General features: G+C 42.5%; 1 protein-coding gene across 4 annotated transcripts in view; it reads left to right on the forward strand.

Annotated features, from left to right (window-relative positions):
* The window catches only part of IGF1 (insulin like growth factor 1), a 125,578-nt gene extending 103,016 nt beyond the window's left edge, over positions 1–22,562 (forward strand). For all 4 annotated transcript variants that reach the window (XM_063927794.1, XM_063927796.1, XM_063927797.1 and 1 more), the window contains exons 3-4: positions 19,905–20,086; positions 22,211–22,562. In XM_063927794.1, coding sequence (XP_063783864.1) covers positions 19,905–20,086; positions 22,211–22,270 — 242 coding nt within the window. In that variant the 3' untranslated portion in view covers positions 22,271–22,562. The remainder of the gene's footprint in view (positions 1–19,904; positions 20,087–22,210) is intronic.
* Positions 22,563–22,861: the final 299 nt, after the last annotated feature.

Consider the following 22,861-nt stretch of genomic DNA (forward strand, 5'->3'; position numbering starts at 1 on the left):
GAGCATTTATTTTATCTAGAGAAATATGTAGCCTGTCATGCAAATCTTCACATTGTCACCTTTTCATCCCTTCAGAAGATTATCTAAATAATGAGAGGTTGATGCCTTTATCAAATCAGTGCTTACTAGCGGTGAAAGTTTTCACTACAGGGCTATGTAAGTGCATATGCGTGAACTGAGTTCCAGAATGTGGACACAGAGAGCCATTCTGGTACTTCTTGTTTTGCATGTGTCCTGTAGTATTGGCTGGCTGGAATATAGTAGTAAAAATTATTAAAGTACTTTTATATCTTTCAAACACTGCCAACTTAGGTGCTTATGTTAGTGTTTGGTTTTATCCAATGTCAGCTTTCAGGATTTGTTTGTAATGGCAAGTTCAAAGTAGTTAAAACTTCCAGCCTAAAAAAAATAAAAACCCACATATCTTGTTGGAAGCATATTTCCACATATAAAAGTCTATTATCTTGCCTCATAACATTGGCCCAGATTTATCAAGCCTTGGAGAGTGATAAATTGCACGGTGATAAAGTACCAACCAATCAGCTCAAAACTGTCATTTTTGAAATACAGAGTGTAACATGGCAGTTAGGAGCTGATTGGCTGGTACTTTATCAACGTGCAATTTAACACTCTCTAAGGCTTGATAAATCTGGGCCTATATAGTATGTAAGCTCTCACAAGCGGAACCCTCTTCCCTCATGCTTTTGAATTCTTTAATCTCCATCATGATAACTGATAGCCGATAACTGTACAGCCTTTTCTTCCCCCCAACAAATACAGTGAACTCCAGCAAGAGTCAAATTAGACATACTAGGGTATTCAATTGTAGTCGGAACTGCCGTCTTGTCTGAAAGACAGCAGTTTCTGACTTTTTTAGGTCGGAAACTGTTCCAACCTATTCAATCCCTCTGCCATTTTTCAGCCAAGTCGGCAATTCCGACTTGTCGGGAAAAATGTGGATTGGCGGAATAGCCGCCAATCCACATGTTTTGTCGGAAGCGTGGCCAGATTTGGCAGGTTTTATCCCTGTTTCTGACAATGTCAATCCGACTTTCAATGAATTCTGAGGTGTCGGATCCTTTTCGACGAAAGGGATCCAACATCAATTGAAAATACTTCATAGGGGTATATTTAATTGAAGTCGAAAGCTGCCGTCTGTCGAAAAGACGGCAGTTTTCAACTTTTGTAGGTTTGAAGGTGTTCCGACCTATTCAGTATAACCCCAAATTATTCGATAAGTCGAGGAATTCGACTTGTCGAAAAGAGCGTGGATCAGCGGAATAGCTGCCTGTCCGCATGCTTCTGTCGAAAACGGGGTCAAAACCGATAGGTTTTGGCCCCCTTTTCGAACATCTCAATTCGACTTTCAAAAAACAGTCACATTGAGATGAGGGAGCCGAGAGGAGGAGAGGGGGGAGACCAGCGGGGAGACGGGGGAGAGCTGCGGGCAGACGGGGAGAGCAGCGCTACAGCAGCGTAGCCGGAGGATGTGTCACAGCCACCGCTCACAGCAGCGTCCACCTGGCTCCAGCAAGCGAGACCTACTGGAGCCGGGTGGACGCTGCCATGAGCGGCGGCTGTGACACATCCTCCAGCTATGCTGTTATAGCTGCTGCTGTAGCATTGCTCTCCCCCGTCTGCCCGCGGCTCTCCCCCGTCTCAACTCCCGCATCTCAATCCGACTTTTTTTAAAAGTTGAATTGAGATGGCATTGAATAGCCCTTGTCGAATCTATTCCGACAAATGAATGTCGGAATGGATCCGACTTCAATTGAATATACCCCATAGTGTAGCAATCTCTTTAGAAGGCCTGTTCAAGGCACTCTGTCTGCACTCATTCGGGCATATATATTAAAATAATTTTTACTAAAATAATGTGAAAAGGGGTGTTTTCACACCATTTTCACATTATTTTAGTTTCACTGAAATGTATTAAAGGGCATTTTGATTAATTTTTGTGAAAAAACTACTTCAAGCCCTTTAATTTAATTTCTTTTTAGTAATCAGATTACATTTCCTATGCTTGTAATGGGAAACGTAATTTGGCCAATTTACTAAATAACAAAATGTGAAAGAAATACCGGAGTATTCCTGTGATAATAACGCTGGTTCCTTCCGGTTCCCGGCTCTGTTCTCCACTGTGACAGGCAGAGCAGGGACCGGACATTTGTGTTAAATAAAACCACAGGCTGATCACCGCAAAAAAAATAATAATTAGTAATTTGTTTCTAAGCATACTTAAATCCCCTGGTGATCGGTGTCCCTGGTGAGCTCCTCAGTGCCTCCGGTCATCTAATTGCCGGCTTCCAGCACTGTGACCCCGGTCATCTGGTGTCTGTTGTAAACCGCCATCTCACTTTACAGCAGTCATCAGACGGGTCACAGAGCTGGAAGCCAGCAATCAGATGACTGGAGCCGCAGGAGCGCACTGGAACACCAATCACAGGGTAAGAGCAAGGGGGAGGGATACTCGTCGGTGCCCTGAGAAAGCTGCGGAGTGCATTCGCACGGACAGAGCTTTTTCGCAAGCTTTGTCCCTGCATGCGATAATTGATACATCCCTGCAATGTACTGTATTCAATTATCGCATTGTGGATTGAGTTGATTTTATCACATTGCATGAGCATATGGGATGCGGATTGTGCGAAATATGTAGCAATGTGAAATTGTGCTCCTCGTGAAAGCTTGATTTCTACAATATAGTCTGATTCTCAACAGGAAAATAATGATCATGAATGAAAAATAGAGCTAAACCCCTACACAAGGAGGATGCTTGCGGAAAAAACATAGGGAGGGATTCACATACAGAAAGCAGCAGTAATAAGCCACTAGTTAAATGTACAGGTGTAATGTAGTGCAATAACTTCATATCCTTAGTATTTGCCAACAGTTACAGTAATGCCCATCAATTTCAGTAATATCCTATAAAACATCAGCAGTAGTAGTAATGTCATATCTATGTCACCAAAGTCCTGTCACTAATCACTGTTTTATAGGTGTTATTGGCAGAAATACTGCCACAGGTGTTTCTTCATTTCAGGTCAAATATTTTGGGGGATATTTATTAATTTGACGGTTCTAGACCTGATAATTAAAATTTCATATCGCCAATTATCACAGCAATCACTAGAATGTATTAAAAACCACCCGCAGGAAAAGAGGCTCCGAGAAGTAACCCATTTCTGCAGTGTTTAAGCAATCACATAATTTCTCCTGCGGGGCCTCACAGTGTGACTGCAAGTGCATGGAGGGATCTGGTAAATGATGTGGTAAGCAGCCTATAGGCTCCAATTACCATAGGTGTGCGCAGGGGGGGGGGGGCCTGGTGTGCACAGGCACCCCCTAATATCTGACACCCCCATCTCATGTGCCAGATGCAGCAATCACCGAGCAGGCTGTCCCCTCTGCGCTGCACCCTGTCAGGACTGCATTACTGACCGGACCCCTGGGTTAATCAAGGGTGCCACTGCCATCGGCTTTCAAACTCCCGGCTCCACCTCCATGTACAAAAACAGCGTGATGTGATGTGATTACGTCATGCTGCTCGCATGCCCACCCACCACATGCCCACCTCTCTCCTATGCTATGCCAATGCCAGCCACTGATGAGGATCAGCATGCAGCCAGTGTTCCTCTTAGGAAGACAAAAACAATACTGGCAGGCAGTCGGCAGCAACATTGACACGTCACTCGTTTTTCCAGCAGCAGCAGTACTAGTCTGCGACTGTCAGTATCAGTGAGTGACTGACTTGTAAGTAAGCTGCTGCAGCTTGCAGGGGAAAGAGAGGGGGAGCCAGACCAGGCTGAGGAGGAGCAGTGTAATTGCAGTGAGTGCCATCAGGGGTGTTTGTTTGGTGCACACCACAACATCTTACAATGTATCTGCTTTATTAGGATTGGTACAAGGGTGGATATTTTATATTGCGTTGACTGTCAATAGATGGTGCTGGACATGCCCAAAAGGCGGTGCTAGACACACCCCTCCGACGGTGCACCCCCTAATAAAATGTGCTGCGCACGCCTATGCCAGTATCTAATGTCATCCAAAGATCACATTAGCTACCACAATAAAGCAGCCCCCATAGAAACCTATACAAACTTATGGAGGATGCTTTTGCGATTGAAAATGGTTGATAATGGGAGACTGCAGCAAAAATCTCTGATACTGCATAAGCTATAGTTGCATATTGAATATTCAGCCAGCAGAAAATGCACTAACATTTATGCAATATTTATGTTCCCCGGGAAAATGGCTGTGAAGTTTAAAATATTGTCTCTTAACTGAACATCTGCTCATTGAATCAAAAGAAAACAGCCAATGAGTGACTCATGTATTCTTTAGCTTGGATATCCTTTAAACGTGACCTGTTACTGACCTGATGTAATAAATTTACTGTTTTGTCTGGGATTTTGATGAAATGCTGATTGCAAATCTGCCTGGAATACTTCCACCTACTGGAATCATTTTTGTTGCTGTAGATTGTGTACATTGTTCAGGTCAGAGGGCAGTATTTACGCTTTATTCACAGCCGCCAGCAGATTGCTAACAGACAGTTACTGATGCACTGACTGAAAATGGAACAGCATTTGATCACGTCATTATGCGCTGGGTTGCTGTTATGAAGGTTTCATTAAACTCAGTCACTTATGCCCCTTTCACACCGACCCTTTTCCCGTGTCCTGGCTTGGTGCGAAAGGGTCTAGCCTAGTTCAGTGCCACCGGAACTTGACCCAGGTCATGACCAGGGTTGAACCCAGGACCGGTCTGGATAGTCTTCAGTGTGAAATCTATAGAGAGAGCAGGATCACCGGTGCTTTAAGATCATGTCATCTCCAATCACCGGCAATGGGATGACCTGAAAATAACCTGGGTCCAGCTTGCAATGTGAACATGGTTTCAAACAGCTAGACACAGCTTGAAACAGTGTTCAATAACCATGTTAGAGCCAAGTTATTGGTATGATTGGGGTATCAGAGTTTCATGCAAGTTGACCACAATTGCATTCGTGTTGCCTGCATGGAACTAAGGGCCTAATTCAGAGTTGATTGCAGCAGCAAATTTGTTAGCAGTTGGTCATAACCATGTGCACTGCGGGGGGGGGGGGCATATATAACATGTGCAGAGAAAGTTAGATGTGGGTGGGGTGTGTTCAGGCTGAAATCTATATTGCAGTGTCAAAATAAAGTAGCCAGTATTTACCCTGCACAGAAACAATATGACCCACCCAAATCTAAAGGCCCGTACACACTGGTCGATATATCGGCCGTTCTCCTGAACGGCCGATATATCGCGGGACCGTCGGCCAGTGTGTATGGCCGATACGTCTGTGAACTCCGTCGTTCACAGACGTATCGCGTCGGCTGTGCAGCACAGCCGACGGCCAATATATCTAACGATATATTGGCGCGTCGCTGTGTGTGTACGGGGCGGTCGTCCGATCGCCCGTACACATGCTGCGGCGGTCGGCGGTGATTGACAGGTGAACTGGGCGGGCGGGCGGGCGCCCGCTTGCCCGCCCAGTTCATGACGTCAGTCCCCCGACGGATCGGGCAGTGTGTATGCACAGCACACTGCCCCCGTACATAGATATATCTGCAGATCAATTGATCTGCAGATATATCTACTGGTGTGTACCCACCTTAACTCTCTCTGCTCCAAATGTTAGATCTGCCCCACCTGCAGTGCACATGGGGGTCATTCCGAGTTGTTCGCTCGCAAGGCGATTTTAGCAGAGTTACACACGCTAAGCCTCCGCCTACTGGGAGTGAATCTTAGCTTCTTAAAATTGCGAACGATGTATTCGCAATATTGCGATTACAAACTACTTAGCAGTTTCAGAGTAGCTTCAGACTTACTCGGCATCTGCGATCAGTTCAGTGCTTGTCGTTCCTGGTTTGACGTCACAAACACACCCAGCGTTCGCCCAGACACTCCCCCGTTTCTCCAGCCACTCCCGCGTTTTTTCCGGAAACGGTAGCGTTTTTATCCACACGCCCATAAAACGCCGTGTTTCCGCCCAGTAACACCCATTTCCTGTCAATCACATTACGATCGCTGGAGCGAAGAAAAAGCCGTGAGTAAAAAAACTATCTTCATAGCAAAAATACTTGGCGCAGTCGCAGTGCGAACATTGCGCATGCGTACTAAGCAGAAAAACGCTGCGATGCGAATAAAAATACCGAGCGAACGACTCGGAATGACCCCCCAGGTTTTGCCAAATTGCTAGCAAACTTGCTGCTGCGATCAACTCTGAATTACCCCCTAAATACCAAATTTTGAGCATCTATGCAACTGCACCGTCCCCATTCCATACGCTTTGTTTCATAGTTGTTATGCTCATCATTGTGCACTTGCACAAGCCATAGATCTGATACAAGAGACCCATCTGAATGCACACTGATCTCTGCATATATATACCTCTACAGAGCCCACAGTAACGACTACATGCTCCATTAAGTATTCAGTTAACATAGCCTATGTATGAAGGCCACCAAGTTCAGCCTTAAGTGTGGAGATGCAACCGAGTTTCATATGACTGTGAATCGTTAGTAGTTTCATACGTTTATCTCCAGAGCATAAGCACTGTGAAAATATACTAGATCTGTAAGAAAAACTATTTTGCCTTCAGCCCTATGTCTGTACCAACATCTAATGTATTTAGGGTTCTATTTATATTTATCCACATTTTTATCCGGCTATTTAAAATATGCAATCCCTGCTATTCACAGTAATAACAGATGACATACGTAATGAGGTCATTTAACATTACAGTCATGACAGGACAGAGTATCCAATAGGAGGCTGTCCCAGCAATGACAGTGCCCAATTGACACTTCGTCACCACTTGCATAATACAGTCATGAAATAATTGACTTCCAGGTTCAAAAACCGCGTTTGTACAATCAAGTAGCACATGCGCATAATCAAGGCTACCAAGAATGAGAAGAAGATGCCTTTTGCCAAGGGCGTAGCTACCATAGGTGCAGGAAGTACAGCTGCTATGGGGCCCAGAGCTGAGAGGGTCCCACCTTCCCTGTCACAGTTACATATGTTATATACTGGGGCATAGCTACCATAGGTGCAGGGAGTGCAGCTGCTATGAGGCCCAGAGCTGAGAAGGTCCCACCTTCCCTATCACTGTTACATATGTTATATACTGGGGTATAGCTACCATAGGTGCAAGGAGTGCAGCTGCTATGAGGCCCAGAGCTGAGAAGGTCCCACCTTCCCTGTCACTGTTACATATGTTATATACCGGGGCATAGCTACCAGAGGTGCAAGGAGTGCAGCTGCTATGAGGCCCAGAGCTGAGAAGGTCCCACCTTCCCTGTCACTGTTACATATGTTATATACAGGGGCATAGCTACCATAGGTGCAAGGAGTGCAGCTGCTATGAGGTCCAGAGCTGAGAGGGGCCCACCGTCCCTGCCACTGTTACATATGTTATATACAGGGGCATAGCTACCATAGGTTCAGGGAGTGCAGCTGCTATGAGGTCCAGAGCTGAGAGGGGCCCACCGTCCCTGTCACTGTTACATATGTTATATACAGGGGCCTAGCTACCATAGGTGCAAGGAGTGCAGCTGCTATGAGGCCCAGAGCTGAGAAGGTCCCACCTTCCCTGTCACTGTTACATATGTTATATACCGGGGCATAGCTACCATAGGTGCAAGGAGTGCAGCTGCTATGAGGCCCAGAGCTGAGAAGGTCCCACCTTCCCTGTCACATATGTTATATACAGGGGCATAGCTACCATAGGTGCAAGGAGTGCTGCTGCTATGAGGCCCAGAGCTGAGAAGGTCCCACCTTCCCTGTCACAGTTACATATGTTATATACCGGGGCATAGCTACCATAGGTGCAAGGAGTGCAGCTGGTATGAGGCCCAGAGCTGAGAAGGTCCCACCTTCCCTGTCATTGTTACATATGTTATATACTGGGGCATAGCTACCATAGGTGCAAGAAGTGCAGCTGCTATGAGGCCCAGAGCTGAGAAGGTCCCACCTTCCCTGTCACTGTTACATATGTTATATACAGGGGCATAGCTACCATAGGTGCAAGGAGTGCAGCTGCTATGAGGCCCAGAGCTGAGAAGGTCCCACCTTCCCTGTCACTGTTACATATGTTATATACAGGGGCATAGCTACCATAGGTGCAAGGAGTGCAGCTGCTATGAGGTCCAGAGCTGAGAAGGTCCCACCTTCCCTGTCACTGTTACATATGTTATATACAGGGACATAGCTACCATAGGTGCAGGGAGTGCAGCTGCTATGAGGTCCAGAGATGAGAGCGGCCCACCGTCCCTGTCACTGTTACATATGTTATATACAGGGGCATAGCTACCATAGGTGCAGGGAGTGCAGCTGCTATGAGGTCCAGAAATGAGAGGGGCCCACCTTCCCTGTCACTGTTACATATGTTATATACCGGGGCATAGCTACCATAGGTGCAAGGAGTACAGCTGCTATGAGGTCCAGAGCTGAGAGGGGCCCACCGTCCCTGTCACTGTTACATATGTTATATACAGGGGCATAGCTACCATAGGTGCAAGGAGTGCAGCTGCTATGAGGCCCAGAGCTGAGAGGGGCCCACCTTCCCTGTCACTGTTACATGTATTATATACAGGGCATAGCTACCATAGGTGCAAGGAGTGCAGCTGCTATGAGGCCCAGAGCTGAGAGGGGTCCACCATCCCTGTCACTGTTACATGTATTATATACAGGGGCGTAGTTACCATAGGTGCAGGGAGTGCAGCTGCTATGAGGCCCAGAGCTGAGAGGGTGCCCACCTTCCCTGACACTGTTACATTTGTTATATACAGGGGCGTAGCTACCATAGGTGCAGGGAGTGCAGCTGCTATGAGGTCCAGAACTGAGAGGGGCCCACCTTCCCTGTCACTGTTACATGTATTATATACAGGGCATAGCTACCATAGGTGCAAGGAGTGCAGCTGCTATGAGGCCCAGAGCTGAGAGGGGTCCACCATCCCTGTCACTGTTACATGTATTATATACAGGGGCGTAGCTACCATAGGTGCAGGGAGTGCAGCTGCTATGAGGCCCAGAGCTGAGAGGGGCCCACCGTCCCTGTCACTGTTACATATGTTATATACAGGGGCATAGCTACCATAGGTGCAAGGAGTGCAGCTGCTATGAGGCCCAGAACTGAGAGGGGCCCACCTTCCCTATCACTGTTACATGTATTATATACAGGGCATAGCTACCATAGGTGCAAGGAGTGCAGCTGCTATGAGGCCCAGAGCTGAGAGGGGTCCACCATCCCTGTCACTGTTACATGTATTATATACAGGGGCGTAGCTACCATAGGTGCAGGGAGTGCAGCTGCTATGAGGCCCAGAGCTGAGAGGGTGCCCACCTTCCCTGACACTGTTACATATGTTATATACAGGGGCGTAGCTACCATAGCTGCAGGGAGTGCAGCTGCTATGAGGTCCAGAGCTGAGAGGAGCCCACCATCCCTGTCACAGTTATATTGGGTGGTACATAGGGGCTCTTACAAACTTTTGTTCTAGGTATCTAGGTATGCCCATGGATCTGCTCATTGTATTATAGTATAAATTAATAAACTGCAGGACATTATAATGTTATATATTATGAACTGCGGCACAATAATGTGGCACAATATGAAGTGAGTGCACTATACTATGGCATAATATGAAATGGGGGCAGCACAGTAATGTAGCACAATATGAAGTGAGTACACTATAGTGTGGCATAATATGAAATGGGGGCAGCACTGTAATGTGCCATAATATGAACTGGGGACACTGTATGTCATAATGTGAATTGGGAGTAGTGTATTGCAGCCCTAAAATGTGACATAATATGAACTAGGGCACTACCATGGTTCATATGAAAAAAAAATAAACTATTGCACCACTGTTGGACATAACATTAACTAAGCCACTAGTATGGTTCAGAACATGAACCATGGCACTATTATATGGTATAGAATTAACAACTGCTGCAGGGAGGTGTCTCTCTAGAAGCATTGGGACAGGGAACCCTTCAGAATGTTGCTATGAGGCCCACAAAGTTCTGGCTATGCCCCCTGCTTTCTGCTATTACTGTAACCTACTATATACATCTTACATTCAGCTTTTAGCAACTAGACCAGATGCCTAAAAAGTGCCTTAATGCAGAAATATCCATTTCTGTATAATTTTATTTTGAATTGGTACAAAAGGAGTTGTTACGCCAAGACTTAGACTTTAGAGCAAGCCAAGCCATGACTGAAGGGTACTGCTGTATGATGTAACATGAATAAGGGGTACTACTGTGTAGCATAATGTTGATAAGAGGTACTACTTTGTGACATAATGTGAATAATGGTTACTACTGTGCAGCGTACTATATATAAGAGGTACAAATTTGTGGCATAATGTGAATAAGGGGCTCGTCTTTGAGGTGTAACATGTATAAGAGGTACTACTGCGCGGTGTGACATGTTCAAGGGGTACTACTGGTTCGCATAATGTGAATTATGGGATACTTCTGTGTGGCATAATGTGAATAAGGAGCTCTACTGTGTGATGTAATATGTATAATGGGTACTACTGTGTGGCGTAACATGAATATGGTGTACTTCTGTGTTGTGTAAAATGTATAATGGGTATTTCTGTGTGGTATCAGGGTTATTACTATGTGGCATTATGTGAATAAGAAGCTCTACTGTGTGGTGTAATGTATATAAGGGGTACTACTGTGTGGTGTAATGTTGATAATAGGTACTACTTTGTGACATAATGTGAATAATGGTTAATACTGTGCAGCATACTGTGTATAAGAGGTACAATTTTGTGGCATAATGTGAATAAGGGGCTCTTCTTTGTGGTGTAACATGTATAAGAGGTACTACTGTGTGGTGTGACATGTTCAAGGGGTACTACTGCTTGGCATAATGTGAATTATGGGGTGCTACTGTGTGGCATAATGTGAATAAGGAGCTCTACTGTGTGATGTAACATGTATAAGGGGTATTACTGTGTGGTGTAACATGTATAAAGTGTACTTCCATGTAGCATAATGTGAATAAGTGGTAATACTATGTGGTGTAACATGTATAAGGGATACTACTGTGTGGTGTAACATGAATATGGTGTACTTCTGTGTTGTGTAATGTGTATAATGGGTACTTCTGTGTGGTATAAGGGTCATTACTGTGTGGCATTATGTGAATAAGAAGCTCTACTGTGTGGTGTAATGTGTATAAGGGGTACTACTGTGTGGTGTAATGTGAGTAATGTGTACTACTGTGTAGCATAATGTGTATAAGGGGTACTGCTGTGTGGCATGATGGGAAGAAGGTTACAACTATATGGTATAAGCAGTACTACTGTGTGGTAATATGTGAATAAATAGCTCTACTATGTGGTATAACAGGTATAAGGGGTACTACTGTTTGGCGTTATGTGAATTAGATGTACTACTGTGTTGCATACTGTGTATAAGGGGTACTGCTGTATGCTGCAACCTGAATGAAGGATAATAATATGTGGTATAATACAAATAAGAGGAACGACAGGGTGGCATAATGTGTATAAGGGATACTGCTGTGCGGCCCAATGTGAAAAAGGGGTACTACTCTATGGCATAATGTGGATAAGGGGTACTACTGTATAGCATTATGTGTATAAGGGTTACTACTGCGGGGCATAACATGTATAAGGGGAACTACTGTGCAGTATAACATAAATAAGGGGTACCACTGTGTGACATATTGTAAATAAGGGGCACTACTGAGTGGTGTAACATGAATAAATGGACAGAGGCAAATTTAGGGTTTAACCAAGAAAAAAAGGATAGTATGACTTATCCAGTGCTACTGTTTAGTTCAATCCATATGTTCAATCTTCAACAAGTATTCCTCATTCCAGGTTGTACCCAAAATATTAAAAGGAATTTGTATAGTGAAGTACAGTTTTTAATGAATGACAATAACATATACATCAAAAGGTACAATAAAAAAATCACATATAAAACTCAAGACTAAACTACACACATAGAATTAAAATATAGCAGCCTGGAAGGCTGTGATATGGCAATTACCAGATATATATGAACCGACACACTAGCCAGTTCAAAAACAGCCTGATCATTATCTCGCTTCCCGTATCCTGCCACAATAGCGCCTCCACTTGCTGCTATAATCCTGGTGCCCCAACGCGTTTCTACCCCAGCACTGGGGTCTTTTTCAAGGAATCCAGATGAATGAGTGTAGAGTGTCCATCATGCGGGCTTTAAAAAGGATACACTGTCCAATAACAAGGCGTCGGACGCAGCGTATCCCTATACAGAAACCAACTACAAGTCCTGTGATCCTAAGCTGCATCCGACGTCCGTGTGGTTCTATACGTATAATACAGCTTCCTGTTCATAATTCCTGATCCGTCACTTCCGGGACATTACTACGGTAATGAATAAACATTACCGCCTACTCGCTGATCTGTTTTACAGTTCTGTGCACGTAATACAGCTTCCTATTCTTGAGTCCCGATACATCACTTCCAGGACATTGCTATGGTAACAACTAAACATTTCCTCCTCCTCACCGATCTGTTTTACAAAACGCAGTTCATCAGCATCGTCCTTCTTCCTGTTATAATAGTAACAATAAATAGTATCGCTTTATAACTTATAAACAATCATCCGCATGCTAAAAGAATCTAAAAATAGAGAATATATGTATATATATATATATATATTTCACAAATAAACACACATGGGTATTTTTTAAATTTATTTACGAGAAAAGACAGAGAAATAAACAGAGATTCCCATTCACGTCAGGTGGACATATAAAAGCTCAAACATGACCATCACAAGAACCACTTTATTTCAAAGTCCAAATTAAGATCCCCTGGTTGTAGTAGCCCTAATTCAAAAATTGTTCTCCTCTCTGCTTTTGCTAATTGACTGGCCAGATCTCGTTGTCTCCAATGGCCTGATACCCACTTTAAACTAAAGAACGTCTAAATCTCATTGGTGGAACTATTATGTTTCCATCTAAAATGCTCTGACAATGTGTGGGTTTGTACCCCTTTTTTATTATGTACGTGTTCACTTATGCGCACTCCTGCGACCAATGTAATATAATCCACATGAACACTCTATACCATATATTACATTTTTAGTATTACAAGTCATAAACTATTGACCGCTAAAAGTGGTGATGAATGCCCATTCATGTATAGAATTGTCAGTAGATATAGGTGCTTTGGTTAATAATAGTCCTTTCCTATCTACCTCTTTGATTTTTTCCGCTTGTTTTTCTATTTTATGTGATTGATATCCTGAGGCTATACATTTTTCTTTCATTATTTTAGCTTGCTGTATATAGTTCTCTTCTTTTGAACAATTTCATTTCACTCTCCTCAACTGGCCATCCAGGATCAATCACAACCAATTTCGATGGTGGCAACTATCCAAATTGCCCATAGGAATGTTCCGGAGTCAGTTGGTTTAGTGAAGCACATGGTATGTAGTTGATTTTGTCCTATATAGGTGGTAACATCTAAAAAAAATTGATTGAAGTCTCATTGCTTTCAAAAGTAAATTCTATATTAAAACTATTAATATTTAAATATGTATAAACTTCATTTCAAAGTTCTATACCTCCTCTCCAAATCAAAATAACATTGTCTATGTATCGGGACCAGGACACCAGGTTCGCCCCAAATGGGTTGTTGTTCCATATCATCTTGTTGTCCCATTGACCCATGAAAAATGTAGATAACTTGGAGCAAACCTGGTGCCCATTGCAGTCCCAACCTTTTGCAAATTGAAAATATTGTCAAAAAGAAAATAATTATTCATAAGAATAAACTGCACTAAATGGCTTTTAAACCATGAATATGTTCGATGATTGTGTATAAAGATCAAACGACATCCGTCACTACCATCCATCCTTCTTTCCATTTAATCTTATCTAAACAATTTAGAAGATCTTTGGTGTCCTTTAAATGGGAGCAATTTTTAATCACCAAAGGTTGTAAATAATAATCTATAAACTCAGATAGATTAGCCGTGACCAAATTAATGCCGGATACTATAGGTCTCCCGGGCGGGTTGGTTATATCCTTATGAATTTTTGGAAGAATATAAATTACTGCTGTTACCGCTTCTTGATTCAATAAAAATGTATATTCTTTCTCTCCCAGGACCTCCAGTTTCCCAAATTTGTCTAGCAAAATCTCCAAATTACTTATTATCCCATTTGTGGGGTCTGTTCTCAGTTTATGGTATGTGGTCTGATCTTCCAACTGTCTCAAGATCTCGTTATCATTCCATGCTTTGGACATAATCACAATTCCACCCCCCTTATCAGCTGGTTTAATAACCAGCTCTGCATTTTTTCTTAGGTTTTTTAAAGCTAATCGTTCTTTCTTAGTGAGATTAGGTTTAATATATTTTGTCTCTAAACTTTGAACCTCATCTGAACACAGACTCAAAAATGTTTCTAGGAAATTCCCTCTCATATGTGTAAGATTAAAAACTGATTTCGGCTTAAACTGTGTATTCTGTATTTCTACATCAACCGTCTCACCACTATTCTCTTTGCTCATAAAGAATTTTTTGATAGACAATTTCCTCATGAATTTATTTAAATCCAAAGCCATCATCTGCAACTCCCATGCCTGCTCCACAGGTACTGCAGTTCAGCATAGCTGCAAAGCCTCTCAGCAGTGACAGGCATCAGCAGGCTGCGCAGCCTCTGCGTGTCACAACTTCATGAATACATTACTGCCACAAGACCATGTCCCTGTTCAAAATATGGCGGGTAACACCAGTGCTCTTTCTGGAAAAAACACCAAAATGTCTAGTTACGGCTCTATTTTACAGTAAACATATCACTACAGGTTAAGCCTCCCATATCCAAAATACTTGGGGCAAGAAGTATTTTGGATATCGGATATTTACATATTTTGGAATATTTGCATACCATAATTTCACATTTTAGGGATATAATTATTATTACAGCCTGAAGGTGTTTTTATACAATATTTTTAATCATTTTGTGCATGAAACAAAGTTTGTGTGAATACATGAAATTCATTTATGTTTTATATACACCTTATCACACAGACTGAAAATAATTGGGGGAGTTGTATTAAGCCTGGAGAAGTGATAAAGAAGTGATAAGTGTAAGGTGATAACGCACCAGCCAATCATTACGTGTTTGAAAAATGACAGGAGCTGATTGGCTGGTGCATTTACAGTATCACCTTCCACTTATTACTGCTTTATCACATCTCCAGGCTTAATACATCTGTCCCGTTGTTAGTAAGGCAGGGATGTGCTGCTGTCAGTGAGACAGGGATGTGCTGCTGTCAGTGTGCATACAACTCAACATGGGCCACAAAATACTCTTTGTATGCTGAAATTCATAACTGGTAACTGTGCATCCAGAGCACAGTACAGTGGGTGGTCAGTAGCAGTGCTTGGCATCAAAATAAAAATAAATAACAGCATTTTAATGAGAAGCAGTGAGACATATTTCCATTTACTCTCTGTCTCAATGATCCTTATTTATATCCTGCCTCTGTATTTCATATTCTATTTATAGTCTGGTTGAAGCAATATCTATACAGTACTTACCTCTGCGGGGTGGCTGGCTGGTTCTTGTGACCACTGGACGACTCTAGGGATGCTGGGGTCCTCATTCTTCTCCTGCAGCCTGCTGACTGTTGTGTTTGGGGACTCAGAGGCTTTGTAGATTTGTGATTTGGAGTAGTGCTGCCTTGTTTCTCTTCAGTGGCTCGGACTTCTCTAGCGGTGTGTCATCATGGTCACAATTGTCCTGGACCTTACAGCTGCCATTGCTGAGACCACACTGTGGGTCGGATTCTCTTGCTTGCTAGGAGCAGTTGCAGCAATTTGCTACTCTTCATTTGTTATTTAATATCAATATGATACTGACAAATGTTCCTCTGGTATTTAACATACTTTACCTTTCTGGCAAGTGCTGTTAACCTTCACAGTGATGTCTTCTTCTGAGGTAACATAAGCCTACCACTGCCAGATAAGGACTGCTAAGGGCTGTCTGCACATGTGCATAACACTACAACCCAGTGGGGACAAAGCAAAGCCTGGAATATTATGTTGGACACAGAAAGTAGTTGCTTGGTCTCTTTTGTTGGCAATGGAGACTGTACCACTTACGCCATTTTGTGACTTGCTTTTAAATGGAGCCTTTGGTTACACCCCAGTACCAGTGCACTGCCTGTCATAAATGACCCTATGTGCTGCCCACTACTGAAAGTTACTCTATACTTAAAAAAGATCTACAAAATATCAAGCAAAACACTGATCCAATCTAAGAACATACAAGTGACTACATTATTATGACTATACAGTGGCACAGATGTAGTATAAATAATGAAACAGTGCAAAGGGGAAAGAAGGTGACAAAGTAACTGAATAATACACGTACAGTATATAATTTATGAGCAATAACAAATAATATAATGGTACTGCAAAAATACCAGGATTGCAGTAACATAAAATATTCAGTTTGTTTATCACTAAAGTGCTGATAGTTATGTCTGTTTATGCTGTAGTAACTGGAGCGTAAAGGTGTGAATTTATTATTCATACCTAAAAGCATAATTTTCATGTTAACGTTCACTGATGTTTATAAAATAGGAAGTATTAAAGCTATATCACCACAATAAAGTGGCATAATGTGAGCATATATCGCCTTTAAGTCATATAGAATGGATAGCAGCTTCATATTATTCCAATAGGTACAAGTTATAAGGGTATGCGGTTAACATACCGCCCGTCAGGATCCTTGCTGTCTCAATACCGATGCCGGTATCCCAACGGGGGTACTATACCGCCACCGGAATACCGGCGACCTAGGTGATTGCCCCTCTATGAGTGTCCACGACACCCATAGAGGGAGAATAGAACCTGAGGTGAGCAAAGCTCACCACCAAGCCTGCAAGGGGCTTTGTTGCACTCACCCCCCCCCCCCCCCCCGCCATCATTCTGCCAAATGGGGGTGCCAATGTCGGGATCCTGATATTTGGCATCCCGAGCGGCGGCAGTACATACCAATCCCAGTATAAGACATTGCAAACAAATATAGGATAATGTGAAAGGATAGTGTCTAAAAGATTAATAATAAAGTAATAAGGTAACAACCAAATGACGGGATGCCAGCAGTCAGAATACCGACGCCGACATCCCAACTGTTTAAATCCTAACAGGGGGGAGGTAAGACTGTACCCCCCTTTCCCCTAACCCTAACCATCTCTTTTTCCGCAGCCTAACCCTAACCTCACCCCTTGGTGCCTGACCCTAACCTCCCCCTGGTGGTCCCTAAACCTAACTCCCTCCTTTCCTGCAGCCTAACCCTAACCCTCCACCCTTAATTGCTAAACCTACCCCCCCCCCCCCAACACCAGTTGTGCCTCACCCTAAACCCCCTGCCTGCAGCCTAACCCTAACCTCCACCTTCCCCCCACATTCTAACTCTAACCCCCGGCGGGTGGCACCTAAATTTCACATTCCCGCCCTTACCTACTCGCCATACTTATGGTTGTGATGCCGGCATACAGTACCTTGCTATGTAATTCATAATTAGCACATTTTCAAAATTTCTATGTGGGCTGGTTTCTGGGAGCTTGTTTACTAAAGGTCAATTTTCATTTATATCAAATCAAAGAAAATCAATTTAAATTGTTTCCAGGGCTAAAATACACATTTATTAACATCAATTAAGATCGGTTTTCATTTATTTAATATAGATAAAAATCAATGGAAAACGATTATTTGTAAATTTACCCCCTAGAATGTAGAGCCAATTTTTTAAAGGACACAGCTTATGTTATGGTTAAGCTCTGTGACAGCTGAAGACTTATATACTGTAGGTTATGCATGCCAGGAGACTGCATATCGGCACACAGAGTTCTTTAGTAGATTTTATTAAGACTATTAATACAGTATTAAGAATATTAATATGAATACAGTATTTAAGAATATTAATACAGTATACAGTTCTTTTCTAATCTGTTAGAGAACTGTGTGCATGCTACTATGCCATCCCATAGAAGTCAATACATTTTAGGTAGCTTAATAATAACTTAGCAATAAATAGACACTAGACTGTAAACCCGCATATACCCACTGATAGCATTAGTAATAATGCAACATAGTTTTCTTTATTAAATATAATTTAGTAATTTATTATCAACAGAGTATAATTAGCGTCTCACTTCCCTGGATACTTATATAGATAAAGGCATTTTACTTTCACTACCTTTCATTACCTTACATTAAAGTAAAACAGTAACAAAACATTATTTACTGCACTACCCATTTCCGCGAGTACAGTAAATGAAACCCAGAACTCATCTCTCCATTCAAACTCTCATTTATAAGATGACCAAGGGGTATATTTACTAAGCAGCAGCTTTTCAAAGCTACCTCTTGTTGGCAGTTCTGGGTATGGAATATAAAAACCAATAATATTAACTCCAAATCCAGGAGTGTTTTGCATTTAATGTTGTTGCCCTTTTAAATCCAGCACCCAGAACTGCCAAAAGAGGCATCTTTTAAAAGCCACGGCTTAGTAAATATGCCCCCAAGAAACAATCAACTCCCCATGACAACTATCAGGACTCATTTATGAAGCAAAACTATATATGTTTCACAGAGTTTTTGGAACGTCAATTCCAATAACTCCGATAATACTGCACCGATGCTGTGCTTTAGAAGCTTATCATATGGACATGAAGTGAGCACTCATACCATATGTGCAGTCATTTGACAGCCTGCCTGCTTCTTACAGGGCTTTAATTCTCTGTGTCTGCACATCAGTGATATGCGGTCAGGTGAGGCAGGTGACCGCATACTCCAGTATAGTTTTTACTATAAAAATTATAAGAAAAATACATAGAAGATATTATAAATATTTTTTTGTATTATTATATAAATTTTTATAGTTAAAAAACTCAAGATTACACTGGACTATGGGGTCATTCCGAGTTCATCGCACATAGCAAGTTTTTGCTGCCCGTGCGATCAACTTGACGCCGCCTATGGGGGAGTGTATTTCTGCATAGAAGGCTGTGAACGCTTGTGCAGCCCTGCTATGCAAAAAAAGTTTCCTGTAAAAGAAAACCAGGGTAAGACTTACTTACCCTGTGCGATCGATCCAGCGATGCAGGTCCCGGAATTGACATCAGACATCCGCCCTCCAAACGCTTGGACACGCCTGCGTTGGACTCACCACTCCCCAAAAACGGTGAGTTGCCGGCGAGATCCGCCTTCCTCCTGTCAATCTTCTTGTGGTCGCCCCTGCGACCGCTTTCCTCGCTAGCAGCGTCGCTGCCTGGTGACAGCCGTCACTGGGCAATGACGCGCCTGCGCAATGCGGCCACCGCATATGCGCAGTTCCGACCCGATCGCACGGCTGCGAGGAAGCGCAGCGTGCGATCAGGTCGGAATGACCCCCTATGACCTTACTACTTTGTCCACACATCTCTGATCAAAATTCACCAAATTCCAGCATTATATACTGCTGCACCTTTGTATAATGCCCACATGAACCCTCGGGTTCATATATTGTGTGTATATCTGGCTCTGATACTAGCCAGTGCCTCCGCAGCCATTACCTCACCACACGTCACTGTTGCACATCACACTAGTGCCCCAGGTGATTGCAGTTGTGAAACAAGTATGAATAAGAAAAGTACAATATTATCTCACTGTGTAACAATATGACAAGTGTGTGAAATATTCAATGGGCTTTCATTTGCTTAGTTTTTTTTATGTATATTTAACAACTGATAAGATTCAAGTGAAATATTTTTTTTAAATAAGAATAAATGAACATTGTCTACTTTAGCGTTTGTTTTACAGCATGTTTTCTTCTCCAGGCAAACCTGTAGGGTATGGATACAGCAGTCGACGATCACATCACAGGGGAATAGTGGATGAATGCTGCTTCCAAAGCTGTGATCTGAGAAGGCTAGAGATGTACTGTGCTCCTGCCAAGCCAGTGAAATCAGCACGGTCTGTACGTGCTCAGCGTCACACTGATATTCCAAAGGCCCAGAAGGTAATCTAGCATTGCAATTACAGATGTACACATGGGATGTAATGTTACAAGAGTATATATGTTACTGATATTATCAAAACATGTGTATATGGATACAGCGTCACTGGCCAAGGAAGCGTGGGTTACTCAGATGACCAATGTTCACGCAGACTGATCCGATGCTGCATTTTGGGACGCAGCAGCAGATCATACAAACATGCAGGAAGCCTCTATGAATGCAAGACGCCTCCTGCTGCTTTTGCATACTATTGTATAGCAGCTGTGTCCTATGACACAGCTACTGTACCAACTGCGTCCATATCTGAATTAAGCCGTAAGTCTACACAAACCGCCAATTTGAAGCAGCTAGCCAGTGCTACTGATGGTTATCATCATCACCATGTATCTTTGAATCAGATCATCAGTGTCAACACCTCCTAAGATTCATTTTTGGGGCTGAATTCATTTATTTGTTCATTATGTCTTGCATACTGTCCGTGAACTCACGCTCAAATTAGAAATATTTTCTTTGGGATTCGGGTGCTTGTTATTTCTATTTCGTTATATCATTTATTCATAATATATCCTAGCAGCAGAAAATATAAATGTGTCTGTGTATACACATTCAATATAGAAGAACAGTTAGACTCCACCAGAAGCCGCTAATTCTACTAAAGACTAGAACACTTTTATTATAAATTCTACGCTATTATAACCAAGTGCATTTATGGCAGAATAAACATGACAATCAACTTTGCATATATAAGCAAGAAACAGTTTTATTACTGCAGTAGTAAAAAACTTATAGGTAATCGATTGCAACAATAAAATAGTATCAAATTAATAACATGTGGCCACTTGAAAGTAACAGCATATCCAATATTACCCAGACATCTTCTATTCCTCACTTATAGCGGTAAACGGATAGAATTGTTGGATAGAAGAATTAAAAATATACTTTATTTGAATTATCCTAGAAATACTCTGGACAAGTCTCTCAATATAATTGTTCCTCTCCAATAATACAGCCATTTGTGGAGGTAGGTATATATAGAGAAATGTCTGTCTGCATCTCCGTACATGTCAAAAATGGACCAAGTTTTTCAAATGGTCATACACAATGAGATCGCTTTTATGAGGGAGCCTACCAACATGCTGTGCGTGCAGTTAACCTCACCACTCCTGGTTGTTTATATCTTGCTGCTGTGTAGCCGCTTACAGACGTGCCCAGCGTGCTGCAAAAACTATCTCAGTGTGTATTGTTGTGGTAATGACAGAACCCCCCCCCCCCCCAGAATAACCTAGCCTCCTAGCCTCATCACCCTGCCGTGCTGCCCCAGGCACGTGCCTCACATGTCTCACGTGCCTAGTGGTAAATCCAGCACTGCTAAAGGCGGGATGTAGTTATGTGACTGGTGGTCAGGAGACCATCGGTCACAATACCGACCACCACATCCCGGCCAATCAAAATCCAGCCGGTCGGCATGCTAACCAACAGGGACTATTCCCAGTCAGGGCTGACCATGACACCCACAGGGTGGGAACAGAACCTATAGCAAGCCACCAAGCCCGCTGTGTGGTGAGCTTCATTGTGCTCACCCCCTGCCGGCCATCTCACAGCGTTGGGATTGTGACCGCCGGTCACACATACCCAAAACCTGAAGGACGTGCATTCTAAATAGTTGATCAGATTCAAACAGAAATAAAATGAATATATTACAATGGCTTTCATGTAATGCAGTTAACATTCACTACTGCTTGAAGTAGTTACAGGTGTGTGCAGCGATTTAGCAGTGCGATTGATGGGTTTTACATTTGATATGGACAGTTGTTAAAGAAGTATGAAGTTCCTTGGATTCGGAGTAAAATAGGAAAGCAGGAGAATGGTGCAGATAGGAGACAGCTTTGAGTGGAGCAGCCTTCCCATCTATGTAGATAGGGAGAAATAAAATATGTAACATAAGGAGGTGTAATTTGTTATTTTTCTGACATGCAACAAATCACTATTATAGTTTTGGCCTTTAGACTTTTGGTGAGGTGTATAGTTCATAAGCAGAAATGTCACTGGAATTTTGGAATGGTTGTTAATGTTTTCTACAGTGATGCAGTCTGAGCAGTAATATATCTATCTCCATATTCTAACAGGAAGTACATTTGAAGAATGCAAGTAGAGGAAACACAGGGAGCCGAAGCTTCAGGATGTAAATAATATTACCACTCAAAGTCTTGAAGAATGAATGTGCCATCTGCAGGATACATTACTGAAATGGAACAAAATCAGATAAAACAGGGAAAGACTTTACTTATCTCAACCAATGGGCATTCTTCCTTTGAACAATGCAAATACACATTCCAATAATATGTATTCCAATAGATTCATGTCAACTCACATAGCTGATCTAATACTGTGTAATCTTTCACCTGTTTAATAGCCTGCATCTACTAGAGGTCCAGAAATAAATGGCCTTCTCGATGGCTCCTATTGCACTAAACTTAACCAATGTTTCAAGAGTGCTGGACATATGACCCAGACTTATCTAAGAGAGTTCTTTCTTATATTTGCACTTCTCTTCATGGGCTGTTTATTATCCAGAGTCCGATAACATTTTTTGCCTGCCCTTCTGTATTTGCACAGTTTTGCTTTTCAGTAGCAGAAGCAGGTTCTCTTTTCATATCCCAATGTTCATGAATCCAGTCAACCATATTCTGATTGTGGGTCAGGTTCATATATGTCACAGAAATGGCTTCGTTTATCCACCGCTGAATATGTTATGATACAACAGCTAAACACTTGTC

Source organism: Pseudophryne corroboree, chromosome 6 (assembly GCF_028390025.1).
Source record: "Pseudophryne corroboree isolate aPseCor3 chromosome 6, aPseCor3.hap2, whole genome shotgun sequence".
NCBI lineage: Eukaryota > Metazoa > Chordata > Amphibia > Anura > Myobatrachidae > Pseudophryne > Pseudophryne corroboree.